This window comes from Lepidochelys olivacea (genome assembly GCF_965140295.1).
Source record: "Lepidochelys olivacea isolate rLepOli2 genome assembly, chromosome: 11".
Classification (NCBI taxonomy): Eukaryota; Metazoa; Chordata; order Testudines; family Cheloniidae; genus Lepidochelys; species Lepidochelys olivacea.
Window position 1 is genome coordinate 40619078 of NC_140421.1, and position 22044 is coordinate 40641121.

The 22044-nt window shown below is 37.5% G+C and overlaps 1 protein-coding gene across 2 annotated transcripts in view; it reads right to left on the minus strand.

Moving 5' to 3' along the window:
* Window positions 1-22044, minus strand: part of SLC25A12 (solute carrier family 25 member 12) — a 69409-nt gene that overhangs the window by 41181 nt on the left and 6184 nt on the right. Inside the window, exons 1-4 of one of the 2 annotated variants that reach the window (XM_084643837.1) lie at window positions 16820-17295; window positions 15566-15708; window positions 9683-9798; window positions 193-332 (exon numbers count right to left, since the gene is read on the minus strand). In XM_084643837.1, the coding sequence (XP_084499963.1) occupies window positions 193-332; window positions 9683-9798; window positions 15566-15708; window positions 16820-16825 (405 nt within the window). In that variant the 5' untranslated portion in view covers window positions 16826-17295. Of the gene's footprint in view, window positions 1-192; window positions 333-9682; window positions 9799-15565; window positions 15709-16819; window positions 17296-22044 lie in introns of those variants that run through there. The other variant, XM_084643836.1, reaches the window with a different exon arrangement.

A 22044-nucleotide genomic window follows, 5' to 3' on the forward strand; every position in this document is an offset into this window, starting at 1 on the left:
CTAATGCACTGTATGTGATCTTATTATATAATCTGTATGGTACAGTGATAGTTTAGCTCTGTTCTGATTAGTCTATCTGGACAACAAATTTCTCACCACCATATAATAAAACTAATTTATAATGGCATTAATACAGCACAAATGACAGAGCTGACGGCCAATTATGCACAGAAAGAAAAATAAATAACTGACCTGCAGAAACTGTGTAAACTCCGAGTAGGTAAGGTTCTTCTTTCTGTTATGTCCAAAATGCAGTCGAATAAACTCACAATCCCAATTAAAAGGGATTTGATGATGAATAATGGTCTGTCCAAAAATTTCTTTGACATTTTCTTGGGAGGGGAAAAAAAGCAAATGAGTTGTAGGATAAAATAATTCACCCCTGCCTAAATGTTCCTGGTAGAAAATAAGAAGTTTTATAAGGCCATTTAGAAAGTGTTGTAGTCTGGTCACTTTAGAATAATTTCTAAGTTATATATTCAGAGCCACGTGCAAGAACACATTTACTACAGAATTTAATACCCAAAATTGTACATTACTATGTAAAGCCATGGAATTAATAATTTCATATTTAAATTTAATTAAGAAGCAATTTCTCTTGTAGCACTATAAATAGTTGCTATTTTGTACTCTGATACAGAAATCAATAGTAAGTCCCCATTTCTGCAAGGAGTCAAATTAAGCCTTTTATCAAAAACATGAATACCTGCATCACTGTCTAATGCAATATTTGTCATACTAAGTATGGTTTGATTGAAACTTGATTATTACATTCACACTAGCCTGAATATGTCTATTGAAGATAGGCATAAGAAATGCCACCTAAAGCATATCATTAGCTCAGCAGAAAGCACCTTATTAAAAGCTTCTGATAGTGTCATAAAATATGGCCCTGACACAGAAATCAAACCCTATAAACTCAGTTATTAAAATGTTTTAAGGTAAGTGAAATTAAAGATGTCACCTTTTAAATGAAGTAGAGGGGGAAAAAAACACATTTTAGGGTATGGAATTATATTGTGTGTACTGTACAACCAATCAACCTATAGCATATACAAAGCCCGATACAGAAAAATTAGATGGGGTGTTATGTGCATACAAGTCTGGTATGTGTATGCAAATGGCCAATGGGACACAACTGGACATTTGTTCACACAAATTGGACACATGCAAACTAGACCAGCACATAATTTTCTAAATTCAGCTCAAAAATTTTAAATCAATTCTAAATTTCCTTGTGAAACTAAACTAATTTAAAAGCCCACCACAGAGCTTAAGTTAAAAGAGAAATGCTAAAATATTTTCTTTAAGACAGGACTCTTTTCTGTTAACAACTTAGCTAGCATATTTAACAATGTTTGAGTTTACATTTATCAATAGTACTAGAGGACTCTTATCCTATGAGCAGTTATCTACTCTGTTTCTAAGTGGAAATTCACAGATGTGGACTGCAATATCTTCCGTCCATTTTTCCATCAGACTCTTTCTTTGATGGAAATCTGTTCCCTTCTTTACATTAAGTGATCAGTTGGTTTGTTCATGTTTTAAAGTATATGCTTTTCAGTTCTATAGCTGCCTTCTTTACATGAATCAATGCTACTCCATGATTGTAGAGGCTTTATTGGTTCAGTGTATGAGAAATCATTGTGAGAAGGAAAGAAAGAGGGACGAATGGAAATCTATGGAAGGGGTCAGAGTTCCAGATCAATTCACTAATGTACAAGATTGGGTTTTTGGTTATATCATTTGCCTCACATTATAGTTGCAAGGGAGGTTTCAAAAGTATGGTCATACTCTGGTGACTGTGAATGAAGTGATGTCCACCAGCATATTTGTCACACTGTCCCATGCTCTAATTTTTCTCTTTACTCTGTTCTATCACAGCAGGTGCAGGAACTTATATTTCTACGTTCAAGCTGACAGAGTATTTATAACAACAGAAATTGATAAAATCGGCTAATGTTAAGGTACGTGTACTCCTTTTATTTCCCGAGACAGATGTCAGCAAATTATCAAGATAAACTGCAAGTAGTTCATATCTGATAGAACCATTCAAATAAGAAAGAGATCAGATAGCAATTCGCTAAACTTAAAAAAAAAATTGTAAAAAACACCATTTTATTACAATCTGATAGAAGTTTTTCATCGTCCCCATCAATCCATGCTGCTTATTTACTGAAGTCTCTTCCCAGTCTTTGCTAATCTTTCTGTGGTAGAATTACCTTTTGCTGGACAGATACTCTCCTCCAAGGCAGATATCAATGTAGCTCCATGATGCAGCTTGGATGTGGGCTGCCACACAAATGACATGGCCAGAGCACAGCCCTGTGATGCATCCAATCTACCATCAGCCCCAGAAGTTATAATCCTAAAGTCACATACAAATCCATAGCTCCAGCATTCCAGTGCACTACCTCCAAATTAAAGGCAAGTGCTTAGACAAAATGTTTACATGACTGCCACAGAAATTTTCCACCTGACCATTTAAAGCAAATTATAGCTGTATCTGAACAGCATTTCTTTGAAGGCTTTGCACACCAGATTTTGTCCAATCACCTTCAAATATTTTGAAGATAGGGCCAAAGTCAGCACCTGTGAGGCGCAGTAAATTTTCTCCAAAAGAAGATCCTTTTCAGACAACATTCAATTTCAAGGGAAGAGGCTAAATACCAATCTGAGTTCCAGGCACGCAGATACAAAGATGAGGAGCATGGCATAAGAACCCAAACAGAACACAGGTGCAAATGAGCTCAATCATCATCCCCCTAACCCACCCACCCACAAGGGGGGAAGAGACTGTTACCGCAGAATCGTAACAGTGCTACTCAATCCTTTTGATCTGAGCTATAGTGCTGAAAGTATTCTATTTATATATTTGTTTTACTTTTATATACTGTACTGTATTTTTTTAAACTGTGAACAAATATGAATATCAGCTGCAACCAGGAATAATGTAAATTGCTCCATGTAGCTCTAACATTGCACCTACATCATGACAATCTCCAACAGCCCTTATCTTTTAATCTTGGCTTTCCACTGAGCAGAGGGCTAAACAAGCTGAATTGTACAGCAATTTAGGATAGAATGGAAGTTAGCACATTCTAGTTATGGCTAAGGCCACTGGAAATGCACACAATGGAAATTCTATGTTGCATCACCAATTTAGGATCAGCCTGCAGATTTTTGGCATTTCAAATGTTTTCGGCAGAATGTAAACTTCAGGACTCAGACTATGCTATTGCTCATACATTAAAAAAAGGAAAGGCAGCAGCCCTCACCAACAATTTAACACGAGGGTAAGCACAGAGGCAAAACTGGCAGTTGGACATCTTGGCCCTTGGATAATGACAGGTTTCAGAGTAGCAGCCGTGTTAGTCTGTATCCGCAAAAAGAAAATGAGTACTTGTGGCACCTTAGAGACTAACAAATTTATTTGAGCATAAGCTTTCGTGAGCTACAGCTGCATCCGATGAAGTGAGCTGTAGCTCACAAAAGCTTATGCTCAAATAAATTTGTTAGTCTCTAAGGTGTCACAAGTACTCATTTTTTCTGGCCCTTGGGTGATAGCTACTATAAGATGTCTTACACAAAATGCTTGTACTTTAAATTGAAAAACACTTAAAATGAATTACATTTCATCAAAAATTGAAGACATTTCCTTGGAACAAGGAGAAGGGAGTCATTCTGTAAGATGTCCATGAGATGGGGTTATCAACTTTGTCTCAACTTTTCTGGATACATTGGATAGTGCACAGAATCAAAGCAGCCTTTTAAGTGATCCTGGCTGGGAACCCTGGGTTCTGAGTTCTCTCTTCTCTTTCTAAACTCTCCCAAAATTTAAGATCTGGGAGTATTAAAGCTTGTAACTGAGCCTGAAACTTTAGGCTCACTGTAAGTACAAGTTCATCACTTTAGATAGGCAATGCTTATAGTTTGTGAGGCCTCCAATACAGCCCATGCAAAAACCACAGTTGAGATTTCATAGAAGTTCTACACTCTGCCAGCCTGCATAGCAGAGTTTGTAACTCCCTATCATCTCTCATGAAGCAAAAGGTCACACTAAAGTTACAGGCAAAATCCATTCCACAGATAAGCTATATGAGCATAAGCACGTCAATGTTGGGGCAGGGGGGTTAAGTGAGATTTTATCTGTGTATCCAGGTTCTTTTATGGTCCCCATCACTAAAAGTCTAAACACTAATGTAAGCAATGCACTTCTAAAGTGTTGCTATGATCTTTTGCTATTTCTGCAAAAAGCTAATTTCATTCACTTCCACCTTCAGGATACAAAACAAAAATCAAAACAAAAACCTGCTGTTATTTGCAAATAACATAAAAACATAAAAAACAGAAGACTGTCTGAAAAGCTCCCTGGGGATGTTGCGCAAGTGGTGTGTTAGGGAATAACAGAGGAAGGAATCCAATGGTATATCTACACAGCAACTGGGAGGCGGCTTCCCAGTTCAGGTAGACAGCCATGCACGACCATGCTAAAAATAGCTGTACGGCTTCAGCAGCATGAGCAAGCCACCCCAGCTGCTGCCATTGCTGCCTGTGGCCACACTGTTATTTTTAGTATAATCACTCAGGAGCAGCTAGCACGCGTCTATCTACCCGTTCTGGGAAGCACCCTCCCATCTACTGTATAGCCATACCCCAAGTGTAGCAAGTGCAGCAGTACGCCTGCTAGTGCTGAGGTGGGAGAGTGGGAAGAGGATGATGTATGGGGTGAATAAAAAGGAACTAAAATGAATGGAAATATATTTCTATTCCTATTTAAAAGGTCAGGACCATCATTAATAGTGGCCAAAGTACAAAGGTAATGAATTAATCATTTTTGTGCAAATAAACACGTACAAGTCACTGCTTCCTGCGCTGCTGAGCTCTTGTTCTGTAAATTAACACTGTCCCTGGACTTTAAACTATTTACTATTAAAACTGAATGGGTGCCTCTCACATATCGATAACAGATTATGTTGAGTGGTTCTAGTTGTGAGATTGGAGAGGAGAAAGGGTAGTGGGATAGAAGATTAAACAGAAAAACCATGTGGAAGGACCAAAGAAAGGAAGGGTGCCATTTCTAATTTCACAGGAACTCCTGGAATTATCATAAATAACTAAAATGCATTGATGCATACATCATGTTCCCATATTCACTGCATGTACCTATGATACCACGTTAAACAAAAACCAACCTCAGGTAAGGTAATAAATGTACACTAAGTTTAACATGAAGGTGTGTTGTATTTAAAGTTTGGGGTTTTTTTATCCAATCTCATGAATTAGTTTTAGAGCCTGACTCATGATTTTTGAGCGTTGGGGGTTGGCAAAATAGGAAGTAAACAGTTAGACTGAAAGGCTTCAGAGTAACAGTCGTGTTAGTCTGTATTCGCGAAAAGAAAAGGAGTACTTGTGGCACCTTCGAGACTAACCAATTTGTTTGAGCATAAGCTTTCGTGAGCTACAGCTCACTTCATCAGATGCATACTGTGGAAAATACAGAAGATGTTCTTATACATACAAACCATGAAAAAATGGGTGTTTACCACTACTGAAGTGTTTTCAACTACCTCTCACTCACTCTTCCTCAGCCCCTCCCCATCCTCCAACACTCTCAAAACCGCTACTGTTTCTCGATTTTAAGGAAGATTTAACCCTCTCTTTCCCAAGGAGTAATGTGTTACATTTGTTGGAGTAAATTTACTGGTTTAAAATTAGAAATTTGTTAATAATCCCATCCATCTATAATAGTATAGACAGAGCTTTTGTAAATGCTTTCTTAAGAGATTAGGAGATAGTCTTTTTTTTGCTCTGAGCAACAATATTTAAATGCCTTGCATTAGTCAGCGTTCAAGTATCCAAATACCTTCCAACTTGCTCCAAAAGAATTTGAAAACTGAACACAGGGAAATCATGAACAGGAAAACTGTAAAACAATATACAGTTTCGTTATTTTATCTGTTCTTCTGCTCTTCAGAGCTACAAGGTTTTAAGTTAGCTCAGGTATTTAATTAAAAATCAGTCTCTGAAACATTCCATGAGAATGGCTGTCCTTCTAGCCTCTGCATGAGAAGGTGCAAAATTGGAAGAAAGTGCTTGGACTTGTACACACCAGTTAAGTGACACAATCCAGATCAGTTTAAAGTTTACCCAGTTGACAGTTCAAGAAGAATCCTTTCATTTCCAGTCAAATACCTACTTCTAGAGAAATTTTAAGCAGTCTTGGCAATCCCTGGTTCCAGTCACTTTTACCCCACAAGATGGGGATTATCTGCTTAGCATCAAGCAAAGGCACAGCTCTTTGAGTTATCTCAGAAAACAGAGCTGAAAAGCAAAAACTACCCAATACGAACATTTGCTCTAACCCAATTTCAGTTCAACTAAAAATGTATAGAAAAAAAATCTGTAAATTCTCTCAGCTTTGTAGCATTTGTTTTATATCTTATTTTAAATACTTCTTTCAAGTTAAGAAGGTTTATCATCAATGAAGTAGACAGTTACTTACCTTCATCAATGAAGGTTTAAAAAAATAATCAGGGTCTTAGAATTACCTGATTAGGAAAAGTCCTGACTTGAAAGTATTCTAAAGGTGAACTGTGATTTCACAAATCCTTAGCATGTTTATTATTAAGGGATGCTAAATCCCTTTCTCAAAAATTGTTTTCTTTCTATTACAGCCAAGATTGAAACGGGAATGAATGGTTTAAATGAGGTTGAAAGAACGAGGAGTACTTGTGGCACCTTAGAGACAAACGAATTTATTTGAACACAGTGGGCTTTAGCCCACGAAAGCTTATGCTCAAATAAATTTGTTAGTCTCGAGGTGCCACAAGTACTCCTCGTTCTTTCTGCTGATACAGACTAACACGGCTACCACTCTGAAACCTGTTAAATGAAGTTGTTACTTGTTCAACTAGGTATTGACTGCTAACCATTCCACCCCCCTTTTCTTTTATTTCAATAAACTTTAGATTTTAGATAATTCTCAGTAATGTATAATCTCACATATGTTATCCACTGATAATGGATCAATCTTTCTGACAAAAAGTTTCCATATAAATATAAAGTTGTTAACCTTGACCTCTATGAGATTTTAGGTGTTTCTGTGTAAAAGCTTTACACATAATTTAACAAACAAGTTACTCATTGGGAGTAGAATATAAACATTTTATAAAGAGCTAGTAAGAGTAGAAAAGTGACAGAAAGAGGGCTAAAAAACCAGCAAGAAGCCAAGATGGCCACATTTGTCATGGGTATATATGCAGGGTCAAGCCTAAGGGGAAGAAAAAAAAATCAGAGTGAAGGAAACTACTTGTTGTGTGTTTGAAATGTAACCACAGTTCCAGATCTACAACTGTCTATCAATCGTGCGCGCTAGTTGGCTAGCTCTATTCCATTTCGGTATAATTTCTAATAATTCTCTACATTAAAAATATTTATACATACGGGACATGATATACATGCACAGAACCTTGTACACTACACAGATTAATATACACAATATGCCACTATTAAGTGTGTGTATTTTAAGTCAAGCAATGGGTAATACCTTTGTTTATTCGCACTGATTGGCTAAGGTCAAAAATTACAAATCGAAGAAAACTGGCCTTCTCCCCTCACCCCACAAGGAGTAAATATCTTGTAAGATTCTTTGAAGCAAAGATCCAAAATGGAAATATCACACTTCACCATGATCTCATCTCGTGAGGTCTTTGGAGAGTTTCCTAATTTCACATAACTGAAATTGTCTCCTGCACTCATATGAAGCTAACCTACTGTCTGATACATATGTAATGGGGCGGGGGGGGAGCCCAGAAATAAACCAATACAGAGGCATCTCCTTAACTCACAAAAGTGATCTGAGACCAATTGCTGATTAGCAAATGTCAGTATTTCATATGAAATTATATTGTGCTTTATATTTCCCCCAAACTCTACACACTTATAATAACCCTGTGAAGGTGGTTATGTATGCCATTTTGCATGTAGGAAAATTGCCAAGCAAGAAGCAACAGGAAGTCAGGGGTACCGCACCACAAAACATATATTATAAAGAAATTAAAACATTTCACAGTACGCCACTAACTATAAAATATACAAGTAATTGCCCTATGGCATATTTTGTAAAACTAATGAACTGGGGATAGTAGTATAAAACTTCCCTACAGCACTCTGATATTAAAAGGAATATCAACTTAAAAATCACAATTCTATCTGAAAGATTGGTTTTAGTTGTATTTTTACAACTAACCTTATAATAATTGAAAGAGGACAAATTTGTATCTATTTTTAGAGATTGCCTTGTGCATTTGACACCACTTTGTGTTTAGTCAGTTTCCCTTGTTTTGTGATCCTCTAATACAGCCACAGAAGAGGGAAAACACAATTTAACAGTAGGAAGCTCTGACCATAAAACCACCAAAATCAGCACAGAGGGACACAAGGGCATATGTACTCCGTGACATTACTTTTAACTCATTTTTTGAACCAGCTGTTTCAACTTGACTATGTTCATGTACATTTGTGAGAAATCGGGGCATCATCACTTTTTTGGTGAGAATTAATGTAATGGATTGCTTTGTCAGTTTGACTGCTAGCTAGTACCTGAATTTACTGTTTCTTTTTATAAAGTTCTTACATATTATTTCTCTTTAGGATGTGGCAGCCCCTGAGTGCTTAATATTTTGCCCTGTTTGTTAATCATGTCACTGTATACGAGTAATGATTCAAGCAATACTATATATATTTTTTCAGAAAAAGGCTCGTGCATGATTTGAGTTTCACCACTACCTCAAAAATTGGTGCAAAAATTTTCAGAAATTGCTGGTACAGACAGTAAGTGGCTACAAATCCAAGCATAAATTGCATTATCTTTATTGAAAGCTTTATTCTTTTGGATAAAATTAACATTTCGCACTCCATGTATTAAAATTCTCAGCATTAAATGTTTTCTAATCTAAATATACATTTTAGCTTAACATTAAATAACAAATCTACAATTTATTATAATCAGTAAGCTTTTATCTATTCAGTAACATGGTAAAATGAAACTCTTTCACCTACAGAATCCTGTTCAGTTCAGTTCTTACTCAGTGATAAAAATTAGACTGTAACAATAAAAGTCTAAAAGCCAAATTCCACTCTTACTTACATGGGTTCAGCTCAGGAGTTGTACCCATATAAGATAGAGTAGAATTTGTCCTTAAAACAGGAAAATTAAATTGGGATTTCTAAAACATGAATTAGAACATCTTCATTTCTACCTGCAACCCCTATTATCTTCTCAATAAATGTAGTAACAGTTCTCCAAAGGTGGTACCTGGAGATCCTGAACTTCTTAAAAAAATCCCTTCAGGAATGAAGGAATTAGTACCCATGGTTCACTATGTTACAGGACAGTCCTGCACAAGCAAGTTTTACACCACCTATTTTGGGAATGTGTAAGAGTCAATGATTCAACAAAGTATAGTAATTACATTTTTGGATTTCTTACGCTTGTGTTCTAACCAACACTTTGAAAAAATGAAAACAAATTTTACCTATAGATACCCTTTTAGGAAATCAGTACTGTATGTGCAGAACTATACGTATTTCCGGTTAGATTTCCAGGGAGTCTTGGCCATTCTTGCTATCGATACTATTGACCTTAATCTGTTAAAATGCTTTCTGAGAGTATTCTTACCAAATGTCACTTCTCCATTGCCACTCTTGTCAAACAACTGAAAAGCAACAATGAACATTGCATCTGGAGTACACAAAACTGACTCAAATGCCAAAAATTCTTGATAGGAGATCAACCTACAAAGGAAAAACAGAAGTTAAAGGCTTTAAAAGATATTCACAAGGGCCATAAAGGTTGGGGTTTGATAATTTGGAAGGCTTCACAATCCAGTGATTAAGAACAGGTGACAAGAAAACGGATTCTATGTTAAAAATGGGAACAAATGTGCTGTGTCGCCTTAGGGAAGTCACAACCCCTGTGACTCAGTTTCCAATTGCATTCAGATCTGTGGACACAACTCTCAGTGTGAGCCTAGTATTTAATACTTCATAATTATTTTTCAAGTGCTGTTCTACTTGGATTTACAAAGTGTGAAGTAACAAAGCATTTCTGCTGAAATGAAATTTGGAGGGTTGCCACTGCTAATATACATGCTGTACCAGAAAAAGTTGGATTTTTTATGAACCAACATACAGATAAAAATGAGATTTTCCTCGCAAAATGCAGAATATAAACAAACCTTGAAATTCTTTTAAGAACACTGAAATAATACACTACTCTTCAAATTAAGCAAGCAAAACGCGTATAACTGCTACAGTTCTGAATTTCAGATTAGCAGGTGTCTAGAAAAATAGTTACAGTATAACACGAAGCCCATTTTATTCACATTCCATCATTAATTTCTTTATCTACTTTATTTTAACATCAATTAGGTATTTTTTTATTTCATTGTAATCTCCAAAATAAGTTTAAACCACAAAAATGAACTGCATCTATAGCAATAAAGAAACATGCATAACATTTTTGCAGATTGTCAAGGTAAGAAGTCTCAAAAAAATATGTATTGATCTCAATTTACAAAATATAGCCTTCCAGTACTCTCAGTGCTGAAGGATGAACTCAGTTCATAGCAGTTATTTTGCACTGGGACTGTTCATGTCTGAAGACCCCAGTTGAACAGATGCATATTTTATGAAACAGTTTAATGGATTAGGCCATAGTAGCCATTAGTTCATCTAGCCCTTATACACACACTAACCAAAATATAGATCCTTATAACAAGATCCTTTACTTTCCATATTCCCACTGAACTAGACTCTAGAAACATTATGGGCCACTAAACAGGAAAATTCTCAACTTTGACATTTCTATCATAGACCACCAGTCTAACAATTTACAAAAATGAGTTTCTTCCACAAGGTGATGATTTTGGAAAAGGAGCCCTCTACCAAGAAAGCCAAACACTGCTGCTGCTGAGTTCAATCCCAGAAAAATGACAAACGTATCAAACTAAAGGACAGAACAACTATTTTTACAAAAACCTTTCTAAGGTGCACCTAAAGCAAACAGGTACCCAAATACTCCATCTTTTTCCAGAACGGTCATAAACTTTTTGGTTATTCTTGACCATTTTTTCTAGGATTGTTAATCCTTCTTGAGTTACTTAAAACTTGAGAACTTAATTTTTAGGGGCAGACTAGTTAATGGTTATTCAGAAGACCTTGGTTCTATTCCCAGGTTTTGCAATTGATCTGCAGTGTGACTATGGGTAGTCGCTTCAGTTCTGTGTGTGTGTACACAAAAGGTACATTAATACCTACCTAAACATTGTAAAGCAATTTTAGATCCTCTGAAAAGCGTAATGTATTATTACAATTTAGTTGTAGACTAAAGTAATTAATAATGTTATAAATGAAACTACCTCTAGAAATAATACAGTTATCTAAGACTGAAATTTGGTATAAGATGCTAAGACTCACAATGAAGGCTACAAAAGACTATGCTTCTGGAAAAAAAATTCAGGGATAAACCTGATGATGTTACCATATAGGGACAGAATAAATCTTTCACATGAGAAAATCCTGACTAGAGATAAATATAGATCTGAAGATTCCAGAAGGCGCAGTTTCAGACAACTGAGTGTCCAAATATTTTGTATTCCAGATCACACAATAATAGTTCCCCATCACATCATCAGTTATTTGCATATAATGCATAGTCATTTTATTTTTAATTGTACAACTAAAACTTCACATTTAAGTTGCAATTCACATCATCCTATTTTTCTAATAACTTCTACTTTTGAACAAAAAGTTATTTATAACACCAAGTTACTATTTCAAACATCCCTCACAAGCAAATATGATATAGAATCATATCCTTATTTTTTCTGTTCCCTGTTCACATTTATTTCTAGATTAATTTTGTGTTCTTAACTGTGAGGAAATAACGCTTTGACACAAAGCATGCAGCAGTCTGGTGCTCTGTGAATTGTCTCACATAATTCTGAAAATGGAACTCCATCTTAGCCTAGGGAAATCCTATTTTAGTTATGCGTTTTCCTGAACTGAGACTACTGATCAGATTAAACAGTATTCTGCATCTGAATCAGAACTAGAAACTAGGACAAAACCAAATGCATTTTCATTTGTGACTCTTTTAGGATCTGAACCCACGACTCCTAAATAAATCCAACTCTGAGTTCCTATCTCCCACCAATTTTGGACGATAGCAACAAGAGAAAAGAAACACTTTTCTAGACCCAGTCAACTAAGAATCTCAAGCACACAACATTAATTGCTTAAATTGTGAGTGGAAGAGAAAGAGGTAATAAAGAAAGCATTAAAAAAGAAAGTTAAAATGCCTACTAGTAAATTTGAAAAAAGATTAGTTTTATGCAATCAAGATTATTTTAATCACATTTTTCTATCCTGTTAAATAATCTAAAATAGATTTTAGAGATACACCTCTACCCCGATATAATGCGGTCCTCGGGAGCCAAAAAATCTTACCCCCTTATAGATGAAATCGCGTTATAAACTTGCTTTGATCCACCGGAGTGCGCAGCCCCGCCCCCCCGGAGCGCTGCTTTACCGCGTTATATCCGAATTCGTGTTATATTGGGTCCCGTTATATCGGGGTAAAGGTGTAATTTTTGCCCTCTAATATGCAGCATGCTTCACTCTGTAATTTGTAAAAATTAACCAGTGAGCTCTTTTTCCAAGGTGTAGATTGTCATATTCTGGAGAGCAGGCTCAAGCCTCATAAAAATGAAACCGTAAGTGAATAGAAAATTAGAGAATACTGCATTAATTTGTAAATACCAATCAAGATATAAACCATATTTTACTAGTCCTATTCATATTTTGAGAATGTTTTGATATGAAAGCTCTCAACTACAAAAACCCAAACACTAGTGAAGGTGGAATAAGAAGATGTTATAAGTACTTGCTCTTCTGAATTTTAAGCAGCAGATTTCATGATCAGTAGATGTAAACTACATTTATTGCATCAAGTGGTGGAGGTTTTGCTTTTTCACAATAGGCATATAAGGCTGGAAATATTGGCCGTTACTCATGGAGGGTGCTAAAATTACCATTAGCCAATGAGCAAAGAAATGCTCAAAAACTGAGAAGGCAAGCTAAATCTGGACAAGTTAATGCTCAAATACCTTGGCTGCCTTCCAACCTCTTCTGTCTCTGTAAAAATCCAAACTCTGGATAGTAAGTTACACATTATTTCATCATATTTTATCACCTGCATGAATACACTGATCTCGCTCTGAACAATAGTGTCCAAACAAAAAGCTACACACAAAACAGAAAGTGGTAGAAAACCAGCAATTTCTCAGTCGGAGGGTCTGCTATAAGAAGTGAAAGACACTCTTGACTCCTAACTGTACAAAAAGTCCTTTTATAAAACCACTCTTCAAATAAACACACTTCTAAAAGATGACCAACAGCTGCGGGAGAAAGCAAAATATTACAGATTTGCTTGTTTACTGATCATGATTTCAAAAAGATACGTATATTCAGCCATATTGCTGGTGATGCATCCCATCACATCCATATGTTAGAGACAGTAATGTAACTTTTTTGGGTTATCAAATACCTCCTAAAAGTCCAAGGAGAAACGTTGCAACCTTATTTAACAAACATTATGTAACTATATAACAGAGTAAATTCTATCTTTGCTATTTAACACAAATTATATGCATTTCATAGAACGATAATTTTAGTTATCAAGTGAAGATACCAAACCTTCTTGATCAGGGTGCTTGAAATATAAAATAAAATGTTCTAAAATACTACAATAAAGGAAAACAAAAGCCATCTGAATACCATCCAGGGTCAGATTTACACTTACAGAACCAAGGAAAATAAGAGGCTTTCAATTTCAAATAAATGAAATTTATCTATGAAAAACAGATTGTATTCTATTTTAATAGCAGCCTTCCATCTCTTCTCTACCAAATGCCCACTCCTCTCTGATGGTATTTTTGACCTCTGCTCTGATGCTTCTTAACCTCTTGGCTCCACTTTAACAACATCTATGCTTCTTGCTACAATACAATGCCAAACCGGAATGCCTACATGCAGCAATGGAAAAGAGCAAGAAGGCAAGGCTACTTTGGAACAGAGTCGGTTAAAAAAATAACATACATCTTAAGACTGGGCATTTTGTAAAATAGTTTCAGAGAGCAATTTATAAACAAGGACTACTGTTCATAAGCAATGATTAAAAAACTGTGCAGTATAACCTTATCTTGATTAGGTTATACTTTTCTTCCTAAATAAAAAGTGTTTGGTGTCTCTCTTGCCAAGAGGTTCTCAGTGGTTTGATCTGTATGTGAATCATGGCAGTGAGGTATTATAAAGACCACACACTACAGAACATGCATGACATCTTTTTTTATTTTTCCAAGCTGTGTTTAATTATGGATACTGAAGACCAGGGGGTGGGCAAACTTTTTGGCCCAAGGGCCACATCTGGGAATAGAAATTGCATGGTGGGCCATGAATGCTCACAAAATTGGAGTTGGGGTGCAGGAGGGGGTGAGGGCTCTGGGGTGGGACCAAAAATGAGGAGTTCAGGGTGCAGGAGGGTCCTCTGGGATGGGGTGGGGGTTGGGGTGCGGGAATGGGGGGGAAGGCTCTGGCTGGGGGTGCGGGCTCAGGGGTGGGGCTGGGGATGAGGGGATTGGGGTGCAGGAGGGTGCTCTGGACTGGAATCAAGGGATTCGGAAGACGGGAAGGGGATCAGGGCTGGGGCAGGGGCTTGGAGCATGGGGAAGGGCTCTGGGCAGCACTTAACTCAAGTGGCTCCCAGAAGCAGCGGCATGTCCCTCTCCGGCTCCTACACAGAGGCATGGCCAGGTGGCTCTGCACGCTGCCCCGTCCATTGGTTCCCAGCCAATGGGAGCTGCAGGGGCTGCACTTGGGGTGGGGAAAGCATACAGAGTGGAGGCCCCTGGTTGCCCCTACGCATAGGAACCAGAAGGGGGCCATGCCGCTGCTTCCGGGAGCCACGTGGAGTGGCCCCCGACCTGCTCCCCGGCTGGAGCGGGGCAAGTCCCAGACCCTGCTCCCCAGCGGGAGCTCGAGGGCCGGATTAAAATGGCTGGCAGGCCAGATGTGGCCTGTGGGCCATAGTTTGCCCACCCCGATAAAGACTCTACAGTTGCTGATCATGGACCTGAATAAATTGAGAATGAACTTCTTCAAGGCAATCATGAAAAAATGGGTGTACTTATTTTAACCAAAAATGTAGCCATTCTGTTAGGCATACACAATGGCCTCTGGCTAAACCCCACATTAATAACCTAAATACTATGTTAACCCCTCAGTTAAAGCACCTTAAAAATTGTTATACTCTATATTCTCACTAATCTGAAACAAAATTATCTACTGAATTTGAGAAAAATCTCATTATTTAGGTAAACAAACAAGCTCATACAGCTCAACACAAATAGTAAGGTATTGTTTTAGAAGGCAATAAAGTAACCAGAAGACATATTAAATCATTTGCCAATTATACGCTTTTAAAGGAAAGCAAAGTTCTCACCCATCCTTTGTTTGATCTGCTACTCCCGCCAACAGTTGCACTGTTTTAGGATTATAATTTGGGTCTGTGTATAGTCCTAGGTATCTCTGTACAAAATCTCCTGGTGTCATGTAATGCTCTCCATCTTTCTCAACAGTGGCATACTAAAGAAAAAGAGAGAAAACAAAATAACATAATTTGGATGATTAGGTTAGCAGCTACTGAATTGATACGATATTTTCTGTCTTATTATCTATCCCTTTCTTAATGATTCCCAACATTCTGTTTGCTTTGTTGACTGCTACTGCACATTGAGTGGATATTTTCAGAGAACGATCCACAATGACTCCAACATCTCTTTCTTGAGTGTTAACAGCTAATTTAGACCCCATCATTTTGTATGTATAGTTGAGATGATGTTTTCCAAAGTGCATTACTTTGCATTTATCAACAAAATTTCATCTGCCATTTTGTTGCCCAGTCACCCAGTGTTGTGAGATCCCTTTGTAACTCTGCGCAGTCTGCTTTGGACTTAACTATTTTGAATAGTTTCGTATCATCTGCAAATTTTGCCACCTCACTGTTTACCCATTTTTCAGGGCACATTAACAAACTTGACATTATCCCTTTAATTATTATAATTCTAGAACTTCTTGAAGAAAAAAAGGAGAGGAAATGCCTGGTTTTAGGACTACAGTAACCTGAGGCAGAGCATACCTAGTCTAGTCTCATCCCATCTCCTTGCAAAGGCAGGATGTAGAGCCTACCGCTATTCCTACAGAAGCATTAGATATTAAAAAGTGATACTACATTTGCTCATAATATAACAGTTTTCAGACTTTTGGGTATTTGTGACCGGGGTCATAGTGGGGAGCTTGCTATGGTCACTCAATTAGGGTGAACTGCAAAGAATGGGGCAGCCAAACCCCAAAAAGCTGCTGGATATTCCAATACTTAGATTCACCAAACCAGCTTCTTTATTACCTTATTGGTTACTGAGAAGTCCAAACAACACAGTTCCCTTAAAATGATCCAGCCTCAGGCCTCCATCCACGGACCCACGTCAAATATGATGAATATTTCTGTAAATCTTATTTCATCATTTGAAAGAAAAAGTTCTACCAGTCCCAAAGGATCAGACACATTACCTCCCAGGTTAATGAATGTTTCAGATTCTACCCAAATGCACACTACAGCCAATTCTTATTAACTAAACTAAAATTTATTTAAAAAACAAGAGAGAGAAACATACAGTAAAAAGATTAATATACATACAGACATGAGTTCAATTCTTGAGGTTCAGATTCGTAGTAGAGATGGTGAGCTTTGTAGTTGCAAAGAGTTCCTTTAGAATTCAGTTCATAGGTCATACTCCAATGTACAAATATCATATTCAGGGAGTACTAGAATAACTGGGATCTCAGTGTTGCGACTCAAACATCCCCTAATGAAGCATAAGCAGATCGAAGATGACAGAATCACGACCCAAGGATCTTTTATAAAATTTCATGTCTTTTGACAAGTTGGAATTCCTCAGAGAATAAAAGGTAATTAGGATGACTTTGAAGGAGGTCCATCACGGGTACTTAGCTATACAAATTAATGTAAGGCCACTTGCTTGTTCCTCCACCATTCACAGTACATTTCAAAGAGAGATGAATACTGAGATATCCCATGTTACAATTCATTTACATGATAGGATGTTCTTTTGACCTCTGAATTATCAGAATACAGCATAGACAGGGACTATTAATTACATTATGACAGGTTTCAGAGTAGCAGCCGTGTTAGTCTGTATTCACAAAAAGAAAAGGAGGACTTGTGGCACCTTAGAGACTAACCAATTTATTAGAGCATAAGCTTTCGTGAGCTACAGCTCACTTCCTCAGATGCAGTTTCCACGATATGCATCTGAGGAAGTGAGCTGTAGCTCACGAAAGCTTATGCTCTAATAAATTGGTTAGTCTCTAAGGTGCCACAAGTCCTCCTTTTCTTTTTATTAATTACATTGTCCACCCTACTTATACATATGTAAATACACAAACATTAGCTCCTTACATGTCTTTTGAGGGTTATTTATTTTTCAGGATGTTTAACCCTTTCTAGCTATGCATCACACCCCCAACGTTAGTCTGGTGTGGAAGGGCGAAATTAGAGCTCCTGGGTACACCTTAAGGATCTTCCAACATTGATATGAGCTGTGTTTACATTGAATTTTTTGTAAGGCCAAAGTATTGATGCTTGCTTTGGCCCCAGCCAAAAACTTAGCCCATACTTTGTGAAACACTTTAATGGATATGTTAATTTAACACATAGACCAAACCCTGGAATCACTAATGTTCTTCAGAGAGCACTTACTCTGGTATTCAGCCCTGAAGGCTGTGAGGTGTTGTACCCCAGTTTCCCTTTGTGCACAGCAGTTCAAGCTTGTCGTGGTTTTTCTGCTGTGGAAAGTTTTAGAAATATACCTATGCATTAGCTGTGAAGCCTCAACATTATAAGGCTTTTTAAACACAACGTGTGTTCTTGTTGAACCAAACAGCATAATCATAAAGGTTTCTATTATGTACCACTCTTAACACGTTCAAGAGCTTTTCCAAAAGACCATGCACATTGTACATTTTTACAGTTCTTTGTATCAGCAACAAATTAGTTACAACCATTAGCAATAACATTAACATCAGTTCTATCATGTGTACATTTACAATTATTTTTGTCATGCCAAGCCTTTGGTTTAGACAAATCATTCTTTAGGTCAGCTTGTTCAATATCCCTTTTGAATCTTTGTAGCTTTTTCTTGACCTCAGGTCTTCCTTAACATAGGCTTTCAGTTTAACCAATTCCTTGAGGTTTTGGTATTTTAGGGTTAACCTGTGGCTTTTATTTGCAAGGTTTAATCCTTCCTTTCCTCACTATCCACTAGGGTCAAAATCTGAACTCTTTTGTGTAACAGAATCCATTGGCTGGCTGGGTGCATCATCTTTGCTAATGGCTATGGGCAAGTCTTTCTCCCCCCCATCCCCGTCAGTCTGGTCATTTGCATTAACACAGACCTTAGCTTGTTTACTAGTTTTCAAATCTTCAAGCTTTACCAATTCCAAGGCTGCACTCTATCTTAAAGAGATACCATCAATTTTCACTAGCATGTTATTCTCTTTTGTCTTTCCATTACCAAACTCTGCTTCCACATGGAATCAGATGTCAAGTCCACTAAGAGACTACAAGTCATATCCAAAATATCTGGAGACAAGAGTTTGCCTGCTCTCCCCTGCATCCTTGTAATCCAGTAACCAGATCTTTCTTCAGTATCTGAGTCACAGACTGCTTACTTAAAGAATCAACAACATTGTCTCCCCAACAAGCTGGTTAAGCTTATAGGGCTGTTTAAATTCCCTAAAAATTTTTATTGCATTTGAAATCTTTTCAAAGCTATCCACACTGGGCCTTTCTAAATCAAAGTCAGTGGATCTATATAACTCAGAAAGAATCTGGCAGTTAGGAACTGAACAAGTCTCCCAAACAAATTGTTGCTTTCTCTATCCAGTGATTCATCCTGAGTTAACTCTACCAAATCAATTCCACACCCATCAGTTGCAGTGAACTGTTTGTTAAAACTACCCTGAAGATTTCTCTTCAGGAATCTTTCTAAGCAACAACCCATTTTTCACAGAAGTTCTGCCCTTAGCCTTTTCACCTAGGGCTTGCTCTAAAGGAACATTTTCCTGAGCAACAACAGACTTTCTGGGTTTCACTTAAATCCAGAATCATCTCTGTCCCCTCAGAAAGATTTTCACAAAACGCCCTTTCAGGTAAACTGCTAGACTTCATAGTCACAAGATTAGAAACATTCTCTTCCTTGTTACAAGTTTCCACACTGTAAACTCAGGCAAACATCCTTGCAAAACCTTCTTAAGATTCCCTTTCCATTTTAAAATAATGTTTGTGGGTAACATAGTCAGATTACCTTCATGCTTTCCTTGTGCCCTGGCTATATCACCCTGATCAGACAAGGCTGTTGTATCTTTACTCAGCAACATACTAGCAACAGGCAAAACAGAAGCACCAGAATCGCTTGGTCTCTGGGAGCGATTTATGACATTAACTGGATACAACCTAGTTACAATAGCATCCCTAGAAGACACAAATTCAGAAACATTTCCTTCCTGGGCTTTAGTTGTATCCAGAATCAGCTCTGGGTCAACTGATAAATTTTCAACCATCATAGGCTGACAGGATTCTACTGTCTGCTTTACAGACAGAAAAGAGCTGGAGAAACATTCCCCTTTAACAGACAAACAGCTTGGCATATCTTTTCTTTTGTCCCAGCACACATGGCTGTTCACAGACAATTGCTTGGAGACTGGGATAGCTCCCTTCATAGGCAAGTCATTACCCCTCACAGACTCAGAAACATTTCCTTCACTGTCACAATTCTCCACACTGGTAACAGGTAAGGTGTAGGGATACTCATGTTCCACTAATCTTGCCTTCCCAAACTGCTGATTAGACAAAGCTATCAGCTCAGAGGGCTGCCTATGCTCATCTAAACTTTCTTTGCCTTTCCCTCCCCTATCATATAAACTGCTGTTTTCTACAAATAGTGTCTTATTACACTGAGCTATTTTAAGCACATCACTTTTACCTGGGTCAGGCTTACTTTCCCAAACTTTATTAGCCAACATTCCCATCACCCATAAAAAAATTACCCTTTTCTTCCTCAATTAGGGCTTTAACCTGATCACCAACTTTAATTTTTTCTAGAGAAACATCTTCCTGAGCCTTATCTAATGTTAGATTCACTCCTGAGATACCAGACAGACAAATAGGAATTTTTTCCACATATGCACTGCTTCTTTGCACAGATAAACAGCTATCTTCCTCATACAAACATTTGGAGAAACCTTCCATAGACAAATCCTTGCCCCTGGTAGACACAGGTTCAGGATTATTTCTTTCCTGTGACTGGTTTATGTCATCAACTTGACTGAACAAAGTTTTAATATCATCCCCAATCAAAAGATCCTTAGGCAATAACTTCTTTCCACCAGCTATAACTTCATGTTTAACACCATTCCATTCAAGATGGATTCTGGCTAAAGGCATACTTACAGTAAACTCATAGAGGATTACAATATTCATACGCTAATTTGGTAAATAATCTTCTTCTTTGACAAAATCTGTTTTAACAAGAGTAATATTAGCTGTATTTTGCCCTGAACAGCTTTTACGATTGACGTTTACATTCTCTGCACAAGTTATGGGGTTACCTTCACCCGAGGTCAGAGTAAAATTATTTACATAAAAGGTGGCAGTGGTGGGGTAAATTTGTTTACACATATTCAACTGTTTAGAGTCAAACAACACACCAACACTGTTACAAACTGGATAGATTCTATCCCCGTCTTCACAGTTGAGAGGAGTTGGCTTTCCAGGATGATACAGTTCCTGTTGTTCCTTTATTCTCTTGAGATGGAGCTTAAGTCTGTTCACTTCTACCTTAGCTTCAAGTTCCTGCAATCAAATATATGCCATTCTTTGTTCATGTTCAAAACACAGGCACTCTCTTTCAGCAGCTTCTCCTTCCATATTAGCTATTTTTTGCTTTTGTACAAGTTCTAGCTGCAGGTTTCTCACTGCAAGCATTTTTGCTGGATCTGCTTCCTTATCACCGGCAATTAACAGATCTTCCAGTTCCTGCTCTGGGGCCTTTTGCTTAAAATACAACCCTCTCTGTAAGCACAATACTTCCAGGCATTTTCCGTCAGGCATCTTGATCACGGGTCACTCACTGTAACTGATTTTTAACCCTTAAACTCTCCCAATATCAAAATTAAATTTTGACAAGTGTGTGGTTGTGATCCAAAAACCCGATTAACCTGTGGTAATGTGTATCCAAGAACGACTACGCCACTGTGACCAGGATCCTAGTGGGGAGCTTGCTATGGTCACTCAATTAGGGTGAACTGCAAAGAATGGGGCAGCCAAACCCCAAAAAGCTGTTGGATATTCCAATACTTAGATTCGCCAAGCCAGCATAAAAGACGTTCTTTATTATCTTATTGGTTACTCAGAAGTCCAAACAACACAGTTCCCTTAAAGTGATCCAGCCTCAGGCCTCCATCCACGGACCCACGTCAAATATGATGAACATTTCTGTAAATCTTATTTCATCATATAAAAGAAAAGGTTCTACCAGTCCCAAAGGATGAGACACATTACCTCCCAGGTTAATGAATGCTTCAGATTCTACCCAAATACACACTACAGCCAATTCTTATTAACTAAACTAAAATTTATTAAAAAACAGAGAGAAGTATGGTAAAAAGATTAATATATATACAGACATGAGTTCAATTCTTGAGGTTCAGATTCGTAGTAGAGATGGTGAGCTTTGTAGTTGCAAAGAGTTCCTTTAGAATTCAGTTCATAGGTCATACTCCAATGTACAAATATCATATTCAGGGAGTACTAGAATAACTGGGATCTCAGTGTTGCAACTC